This window comes from Elgaria multicarinata, chromosome 6 (assembly GCF_023053635.1).
Source record: "Elgaria multicarinata webbii isolate HBS135686 ecotype San Diego chromosome 6, rElgMul1.1.pri, whole genome shotgun sequence".
Classification (NCBI taxonomy): Eukaryota; Metazoa; Chordata; class Lepidosauria; order Squamata; family Anguidae; genus Elgaria; species Elgaria multicarinata.
The window spans coordinates 42,264,409-42,274,341 of NC_086176.1; the positions used below are offsets into that span (position 1 = coordinate 42,264,409).

General features: G+C 42.8%; 1 protein-coding gene across 1 annotated transcript in view; it reads left to right on the forward strand.

Moving 5' to 3' along the window:
• The window catches only part of ERMP1 (endoplasmic reticulum metallopeptidase 1), a 48,167-nt gene extending 43,293 nt beyond the window's left edge, over positions 1-4,874 (forward strand). The window contains exon 15 of the mRNA XM_063128549.1: positions 4,551-4,874. Within this exon, the coding sequence (XP_062984619.1) occupies positions 4,551-4,715 (165 nt within the window). The 3' untranslated portion in view covers positions 4,716-4,874. The remainder of the gene's footprint in view (positions 1-4,550) is intronic.
• The last annotated feature ends 5,059 nt before the right edge of the window (positions 4,875-9,933 follow it).

A 9,933-nucleotide genomic window follows, 5' to 3' on the forward strand; every position in this document is an offset into this window, starting at 1 on the left:
TGAACTTTTGGTACTGAGACTGACAATAACATAACTGGTTTCTTCGGTACCAAGGCTGGAACCCTTGATACCGAGATTGGCAATAACATTAATAGCTTTTTTGGTACAAACGCTGAGACTCTTGATACCAAGAGGGCATCTCGCATGCATCTTCAATGTCAGAGGGTGAGATGTAATATCTCTCCCCTCCAAAGCCAATGGACATCTGTCCACCACATCAGGGAGTGTATACCTTGCAGGCTAACCACCAATTTCAAGGTCTTCATTCCAGAGTCTCTACGCTCTGAGTGCTTTGTTTTCAATGGAGAGCGTTTTATTACCATGATGTCTGATGTCATCATTTTTGCCCCCCCCCTCCCTTGGAAGAGGAGGGGACACAATGTTAAATGGGCCACGTCTCCTGAGAATACCATACAAGCATGGATACTGGCTTCAGTACCGTGATGGGGATACGTACTGCCGAGATCACTGTCATTGCGACCGATACACAGGGCTCAGCTGTTACAGCCACAATGCGTCAGTACAATTACTTAGCTCTTCCCCACTCCACCCCCATTCCATGGGACATCAGGAGATCAACTTGGGGAAGATGAGTTCGAGCATAAGAATAGACCTGATTCCCTTCAATCCTTTGAGGACTATCAGTCGGTCTCAACATTGCTCTCTTCTGCATCACCTACATAGGGCAGAACCTCTTTTGGAGGACTTATACCACTTCTCGGTCATTGAGGATGACCAGGCTTGGTATTGAGACACATAACTAGGAAAATAAAGTGCAGGATTTTGTATCTCATGCTGTATGTACTGAGAAGCCAACTCCAGTGTCGATATTTTTCCTCCCAGCACTGCTTCTGACAGTTAAAAATTCCTGGAAGGGCCCTCCTTTGATGGCTCTGACATTGGAAAGTGCAGAATCTTTACATAAGGTCCAGTAATGGACATGGGGTTTTTTCTTTATGCACCCGTGTTCCAATTCTATATTAGTTCAGTTAGCCCCAAGGGGAGTTTTCAGAACATATTCATCTGCTTTGGGCCCCAGAGTCATTCACTATCTAGTTATGATGTCCAGATACAACTTTTCCTCTTGTCAGCAACTTTACATGACCCGTCACTTCACTGGGAGTTGAGAGCGATGGTGCGCGCTCTGGCGCTTTGCATGCATACCTATGATTAGCAGGTCTCACTCTGTGAACTAGATTGAGGACCTCCCATCCGATGGTGAAGGATTGTTCAATCTCATTGCTCATCTCGTTTCCTGCATCAGAACCAGCAAATTACAGATGACACACTGTCCTTCTTAATGCTGCTCCTCAAGAAGGGAGTAGGTTTTGCCCCATACACATAAGTATGCATACTTCCATATAGCCATTCAGAACACTCGCCAGAGGTACCTTGGGTTTATCATAGGTACTGATATGACTCAGTTTGGGTGCGTCTATGGACCTAAGCATAGCCCACCGAATGTTTGCAAAATATATGGCAGTTCATTTGCCTACACAGGGTGAACGTCTACCTATATTTAGACAACTGGCTTCTAGTAGCATCTTAGAAGAGGATGCTATCGAAGGCAGTGGGACTAATCCTCAATTTATTGAGCTCTCTGGACCTCATAGTAGAAACCACAATGTTAGACTGTCAATCCTTACCCCTGATATATGGAACATAATTCTAGCAGCTAAGAGACTAGCGACTAGAAAGTCATATGCTACCAAATGGGAAGCTCACTCATCCTTTGCACTAAGCAGGAATGAGAAACCTCTTTCAGAGCCTATTTCCACCATCCTCACTTTCCTTTTTTCCTTGTTAAAAGAAGCCTTAAGTTTCCTCACTTAGAGTTTATCTGGCAGCGATTTCTGCCTCACATTTATGGATTCAGGGCTGTTCGGTCTTCACTCATCCACTGGTTAAGCGCTTTATGAAAGGGATGAAAGATACAGTTCCACCCCTTCGTTCCTTTGTTCCGCAATGAAGCCTTTCCGTGGTGTTCAAAGCACTGTCTGCCAAGCCTTTTGAACCGTTGGCAAAGACAGATTTGCGTTTACCGACTTTTAAGGTGGTATTCCTTGTTGCCATAACGTCTGCTAGACGTGCATCAGAGTTAGCGGCACTCCGTATGGACTCACCTTATACGGGTTTTCATGCCGACAAAGTGGTCCTTAGACCGGACCCAGCTTTTTTCCAAAGGTTGTTTCTCCTTTCACCTTGGGCAGGATTTTACTCTGCCAAGCTTTTTCCTTGCGCCGACAACTCCTCTTGAGTCAACACTACATACGCTGGACAGAACAGTGACTCTCCGGAGATCCCTAAGATTTTTTTTTGTTGTGGGTCAAACAAAAGGGACTCCAAGCATCTCCACAGAGAATATCTGCTTGGGTTTTTCAGACTATTAAATTAGCCTATGAACTTGCTGGCCCCCCGCTGAAGGGGAAAGTGCGCTCTCACTCCACCAGAGGAGGGGCCACCGCTACAGCTTTTGAAAGAGGTATTGCCATACCGGACCTCTGCAAAGCGGATACCTGGTCGACACCTCTGACTTTTGCCAGTCACTACTGTCTGGACATCAGTAGAGACTGTGCCTTTGGGCGTGCCGTCTTATCGGCAATCCGTTGAATTTTCATCCATCGCCTGACACCACCCACCTCCGGGTAGTCAGCTTGTTATTCGCCCATATGTGTGATGCACAGAGACCACGAAGAAGAAAGACAGGCTGCTTACCTGTAACTGTAGTTCTTTGAGTGGTCATCTGTGCAGTCACACAACCCTCCCACCGTCCCCACTATGGTGTCATTAATTTATTTTTGATCACCTGGTGGTTCTCCTCAGTGAGACTGTTTAGGCGGTTTCAGGAACTGAGGGGATTAGGCGGGAACCCCTGAGCATGCTCAGTGGACGGTGGGGGAGGGGTTCCCGCCTAAAAGACTTTCAGCTAGAGAAGTTTCCGAAGCTGGCCCTGCGCAGGCGCAGAGCCCATATGTGTGACTGCACAGATGACCACTCGATGAACTACAGTTACAGGTAAGCAACCTGTCTTTATCCCACAGGGCAACCAAGGCAGTTTCCGTTCCAATAGGATATTGGATTAATTAATTCTGAATATTAATTAATTCTGAATTAATTATTAATTCTGAATATCCATGTTCAGACAGAAAAAAGTCCTACAGTTCCCAGCATCTCCCAGGCAGCTTGGCTGGCTGTAGCATGCTGGGAGTTGTAGGATTTTTTCTGTCTAGACATGCATAGGATTGTGCCTTCTCTTGCCTATCCAGGGCTAAGCATGAATATTTCTCAAGCTGGCTGCCATAAAAAGAAAGGGAATTAGCTGCTAACAGTTAGATTGTTAGATGAGAGGGGTTTTAGTTTATTTATCTATTTAATTATTCCATTTCTTAGCCTCCTTTCAAGACCAGTCTTCCCAAGGTGGCTTACAGCATAAATACAATACAATTCAGCAAACTTTTTAATAAAATAATATTTAAATACAACCAATTTTAAATAAAAGGAGTTTCAACAATACCAGTTACAATAAAATTCTTCCTGCTCCAAGAGAGAGAATGAATGTCGGCTAGTAGGGGAGTTTTCTGCTTAAATTTTGAGAGGAATCTCAGAGGGATGTTGTGTTTACCAAATACCTAGTTTGCTGATTTTATTTCAATACCAGTTAAGATTGCCATTGTAACCAGAGTATGAAGACAAGGTTAGCAAACCGGGTATGAGAGAATCTGGTTAGCATTAATCATGGTTAGCAGTAGTGCAGATGTAACTCTATACCATGAGGGGAGGGCCGGTATTGGCAAGTACAACTTGACACATAATGTTCAAATGAGCCTGTCACTTTAATGCTTGTTCTGCCTACTTGCATATTTAACAGCAAGAAAATGGCTTACTTCTACATCTTCCCATTACATGTAATGACTTGCTCTCTGAATACTTTATTTCTTCATCCTTAATTCCCTGTTCAGCTAGGAACAAGAAGCAAAAATTACATCTGTTCAGTTTGTGTCCTTAGAAACTATCAGCCAATCCTAAAATAGATGTGTGATTACATGCCTATTGTTTGTAATTGTCTCATTAGACTAAATCCAAAATATGTGTCTAATCAATTCCAGCAGTCTAGACTATCTTGCTGACTGCTTTTCACCATAGCTCTGTCTCTATCCAGTCCTTTTCTAGTAACATTACGTGGTCTGTTTCTTCTATGTCTTAAACTTACCTATAAAGAATAGTCTGCAAATATACTTTTGCCAACTCAAAAGCCAGTGTCTTACATTGTACTGTTTATGTTCCTCAATCTTAGAATGTCACAGTTTGCCTACCATCACATTTCACCTAAGTAGCATATTCTCTCAAGAGAAATGTTCTTGGTCATCTGGTTACCAGAAGCATGAGCAAGCAAAGACTCCTTGTGCCCCAAGTCTGCTGAATTCAACATGATTATTGTGTAGCTAATAACTGACTTGGAAGTGCTGTTAGTATTGATTGTGTCTAGAAATGAATAATAGAATTGAAACAATAAAATGTTGGTTAATTTACTTCTGTCCTTCTGTTTTCAGACTTCAGAGGAGCCTCCTAAAGGGATGGTCACCCTTGCTATAGTCTCCCATTATCACTTCGGGGAAGATCGGAAGTCACCTCACATGCATGCCTTAAAGGAACGATTTCCCAACTGGACATTTCTTTCTGACTGGGTCTCCACCTATGATGAATTTATCTTTTAAGCTAGAAGTAGCACAAAGGTCAATTGTTTTCCCTACATTGTTGGATGCAACTTTTAGGCAAACTGAGTACTATTGACCAAATGCTATAAAAATAATTACGCCACAAGTGTGTTTCTATGGCAGCTTGACTTGCATAAAAAGATGATGCTCCTGTACATCCTCTTTTTGGGTGGTGGGGGCAATGGGGGGAAGAAGAGGGGAGGGAGAAGAAGGGCCTCTGTGTTTTTTATGCAAAATATCACCTGTTTCTCCTCTTAAATGGCCACTTCACCTGTTGTGTACTTAGCATGAAAACTGCCTTTAGGGAAGCAGCTTTAAAGTACCCCTCCTGGGCATTTTGCAATAAAAGGGGCTTTGTGCAGGAATTCCAAGCACAATGTAAAATATTTCACAGGCTTTAAATAACACAAGTGCTGCCCTCGCTTAACATTTTAATTTGGTATGTTCTAATCAACTAAAGTAAGGCTTTGGCTCAGAGACTTTTAAGACTGTACATTATAGAGGATACAGATGGAGGTAATCACAATTCTGCCATAGTGATGTCCATTTCAAATACAATCTGTAGTCAAAATTCTTTAAATTCTAATGCCAGAGTATGTGTTTCAATCTTTTAATTTTTCCCTTCCTGATCTTACAGTTTTTCTTTCTAAACTCGGTGAATCTCCCTTCTGGCTCCTTGTAGTAATGCTCTACTACAGTGTCTTCTTGAGTAGAAATTGGATCAGCCCACCTTCTGCTCACTTCTGTATTGGGATCAAGCAGCATGAAGGCTAGGCACACATATATAACCAATGCAAACACATAGCACTACCTTGTATATTTCTAAACACTGAGCCACCGCTCTAGCCTTCTGTATGCATATGTGTGTGTTTTGTGTTTTGTTATATGTTGATTGGTTGTTGCTGAATTATTGATTACTAATCTGTTAATTATTTATTTGACTGCCTGTGTGCTTTTTCAAAATTCAGTGAAAGTTTTGAGCTTTTACTGGATTATGAAAAGCTAATAGAAAATCAAGTTGCATTAGTACTTTGATTCCATGTCTGAATGTATAGAATGTCCTTGTATCAAAGATATTGGAGTGACCATCTCTTGAACAAGAGACTTAGGAAGCAGAATGAGCATCCGATAACTGAGTTTCTCTTTTTTCCTCTTGCACTGAATTTCTAAGGCTCCAATTCTGTGGTCCTGGGGGGGCATCCCAGGAGTCATAGGACGGACTGGATCTCTCTCTCGGAGGTCGAACCACCCTTGGAGAAGGAGGTCTGCCATTGCAAGCCTCCTTATGGTGGGTGTGGAAACCTCTGCACACCCCTTGCACTTTCAGCCTGTAAGAGGGCAAAAAGGGTGTGTGCTGGAGCAAGGCTTGGATCCATAGGATCCAAAAGCCTTCATGTTCCCCTAAAACTATGCAGCAAAACCCTGGAGATGGCATAGTTAATTTCCCTCCCAGTGGAACCATTGGCTCCAATGGGAGGCGGGCAGGTGGGGAAGGAAATCCAATGAGGGAACTAAAGGAAGGCAAAAAAGAAAGGTTTTTAAAAAGGCACTCCTTCTCTTCTGTCCAGGAATAGGCAGCTTGTCCACTTTGGATTTTCCCTTTGACCTAAAAGTTCAGAGCCCCAAGATTTTAGTGCCTGGAGGAAATGTGTTTCAAAAAGAGAGTATACTGTCAAAAGCCTCTCCTGCACCCTTTTCATTACGTCTAGAGCAGAAAGGAGGTCAAGTTTCATGAACTGAGAACCATTTCCTGGTGAAAGGAGCAAAATATGCAGGGATATAAAAAGCACACAGACAAGTTGTTTAAAATCAAGTTTGATATCAAGTACTGTCTGCATCCAATAGCAAATGGGGACAGAAGGTTCAGATCCGGTCCAGCAGTGCTTTCCAGGATCTTTTGCGGCGGGGGGTGGATTTGTTTGAGCACAGAAAGTACCTCAAATGGCAGCAACCCCAGCTGTTCACCCTCTTTCAGTTCGTTGAATTTTCGACTTCGGTTTTTCAGCAAAAGAGGAAGAGAATGTCATTTTATTTGCTGTTCAGGTCAGCAAATGGATTTGCTCTTCAGGTCATATTTGCTGTTCAGGTCAGCAAATGGACTATTCCTCTACCGTATAAAGTGTAAAACCACCACTTGCCAAAATGTTCAGAGAAGTTCTTGTAGATGCTCTACAAGAGTTGTACAGAGAAGCTATAACCAATGTGATGTAGTGTAGAGGGAGGAAAGCAGTGCTTGGGCAGACTGTTTCATTACTTGTCATTAAGCCATAGGGGTCAGAGTATATGTTTATGTTGCCCCCTTGAGCTCACTGAGCCTGAGGTGTTGCTGCCAAGATGCCAAAGCACATAAGGCCAAAAGCATGTGGACGTAGGGGCTTTCACGGGGGTGGGGGGAAGAGATAAAACCATATGCAAAAGGTAACGTCAGCGTTTGTGTTTCAGCTGCAATCCTTTACACATTTATTCAGAAGCAAGTTCTATTCTGGATTCCAAGTAAAGGTGATCAGGGTAACTAATAACCCCTAGTACTTCAGCTTGAATGGCAGCTGGGCTATTTCCCCCCCCCCAATTTTGACTATTCAAAGAAGCTCTCAAAATGTAGATTTGGCTGGTCCCTTTAAATAAATTAGCAGTGATTCTGAATTGCATCGGTGTTGACTTGTTCTGCCTCAATGTCTTGGGAAATGTAATTCACAATAATTACAGTTCACAAATGGGTTAGGATAAATGCAAGCCTAACTGTTACATTAAATGCATGAGTGCCCCCCGAACGGACAGCAGTGCATTTAGCCCTACCCCCTGTACAACACCTGCTAATATTTACCTTCTTTTGTGACATCATAGCCTTCATTTTACTGCCTCTGCTCCACATCACTGGCTGCCAGTAGCAAGGAAATGCAGACTATCATGACATTGGGACACAAACAGTTCTACTACACAGGGGACCCAAATGTATGGCTGCTGCGGTGGCATCTGCATGTTTAGTGCAATATGTAATTTGGCCTTAACAGCATTGCTTTATACAGTGAGCCCAAACATTTCAAGCAATGCTGACCAAATGTAGGCTATATTAACATATGCATGAACACTTGGCCCTAAAGCAACTTGTCTTGCATGTAGTATATTCCCTTCAATTTAGAATTTTTCCCTAGGGGAAGAAGTATAGTGTTACAGGTAATTTGTATTTTGATGTATTGCTCTCGCAGTGTGTGTTTAAAAATCTCCTAGTGAACTGTTTATACAACTTGTGTTCTCCAGCAAAAACAGAACGGAGAAATTCTAAACCTGTACGTACAACAGAAGTCCACAAAGCCTTTTCCAAACTGATCTACATTGTGCCTCTAAACTTGTGTAATGTTTCAAAAATGACTCTGCATGATGTATATAGGGAGCAATGAAAAATTCCTAAATGTCTCCGCGCATGTTAGGAATATCAGGGTAAGTAATAACTATTTTGTTCCTTGGAAAAAAACAAAAAACTTTGCCTAACTCAGGATGTATCTTTTATTAAGTAGCAGAATGAAATAGTAAGTTGCCTTTTTTTGTGTGAACTCCTGCCTTTTAAACAAAAATATTTATTTGTTCAGCACATGAATTCTGTTGACAATTCTATCTTGTCTTCCTTTGTTCTAACATTGCACTGAAAGCCCTAGTATGGAGCTCTTCAGCAATAAAGTGCTGAATAACAGAATGGATTTCTGTGATCAAAAATCCTGAGCTTATTGCATAATAAAGCCATTTGCTTTAGCGTAGCTTAAGTATGGGGTTTGGCTTTTATATATAGCCGATGAGTTGGGAAACCTGTGTTTACGAGTGTACCACTTCAGACTGCATTCGGAAGCTCACATGATTGAATGTTCCCCCACACTGAAAACAGAGATAATATGGTAGTGAGTTGGGGCGTAGTTTACCTTAGCCTTCTCTCAGCAATGCTAGTCTTCTGTGTGTACAAACCATTTTTGTAGGGCAGCATTGCACCTGTGAGCACCTGTTGTCTAAAGTTGTGTATTAAAATATATATAGGCATACTAACTCATCTTCTGTTTGAGAAGTAGGCCATGGTATACAAAAGTATGTTGGAACAGCTAGGGGGAAAAACACACACGAGGCCAAAATGGAATGTATGTAAAAGATAACTGATGCAAAATAAAATGGTTTTATGAGTAATTTCTGTTCTCTGGTCAAGTCTTCTGTTTTAGGTAACTTTACTGTAGCTAGAGTCAAGGATATTATACACCACTGGTTTTTTCTAAGTTTCTCTCTTAGTGGCTCCTGCTTTGGGACACTCACACAAACTACTACTTAAGAAAGGGGTGCAGTAACTCAGAGCCAAGGACCAGATACGATCCACCTGTGGTCTCAGTCCAGCCCTCTGAAGTTCCTTAGATGGTCACATCCCCGTCTCCTGGCCCACCTCCTTTCCCACAACCATTGATATTTTAAAGAAACAAGTATTGGTGTGGAAATAGTAAATAAAGCTGCTGCTAGTGAGCTAAGTAGTTCTTACACCTCTGTCCTAGAGCATATATTGAAAACAACTTGTGCAGTACCATTAGTGGACAAGGCACTTTAAAGTTACAGAAGCAAAGAGAGTTTACAATCTAAACTCACAAGGGGGAAACAGTTACATGTATTTTGAAGTTTGCTGTTGTTAATGAAGATTACAGGCTTAAACCAGAAATCATGGGGATAAGATTTGGAGGAGGGAGAGCACTATGTACCTGTCTTATTTGGCAGCAAGAGTTCCATGCATAGTTTCTACAAGAGTGTTAGAGTTGCACCCGAGGAAGCCTCCTCAGATGAGGAGGAGGCAAACTTACAAGAAGTAGAGGGTGTTTCCTCCCCCACAGCCGGACCAGAGACCAGTGCACAGTTGGTAGGGAGTCATTCCATGGAAGAGAATGCAGGTCCCATGGAGGAGCCACGGGCCAGTCAGTTGCTTCCTCTGCCTGTCGCTCCTGAGGCTGAGTCAGAGACGGAGGTGGTTCGACCACCCAGCCCCCGCGAAAGGAGACGAAGGAGAAGGGCAGAACAAATGCAGGTGGTGAGGCGAAGTATGCGCCTGCAGAACAGGCAGGGAAAAGACGCTGAACTGTAGGAGGGGGTTGGGTCAAAAGGTGAAGGAATGAGGCACAGCTGGGATCTGGGTGGGGTCATGCTGGCAGGGTTTGAAAAGGGAGAACCTGACCGCTGGTCTGGTGTAGCAAACACCTTTCGT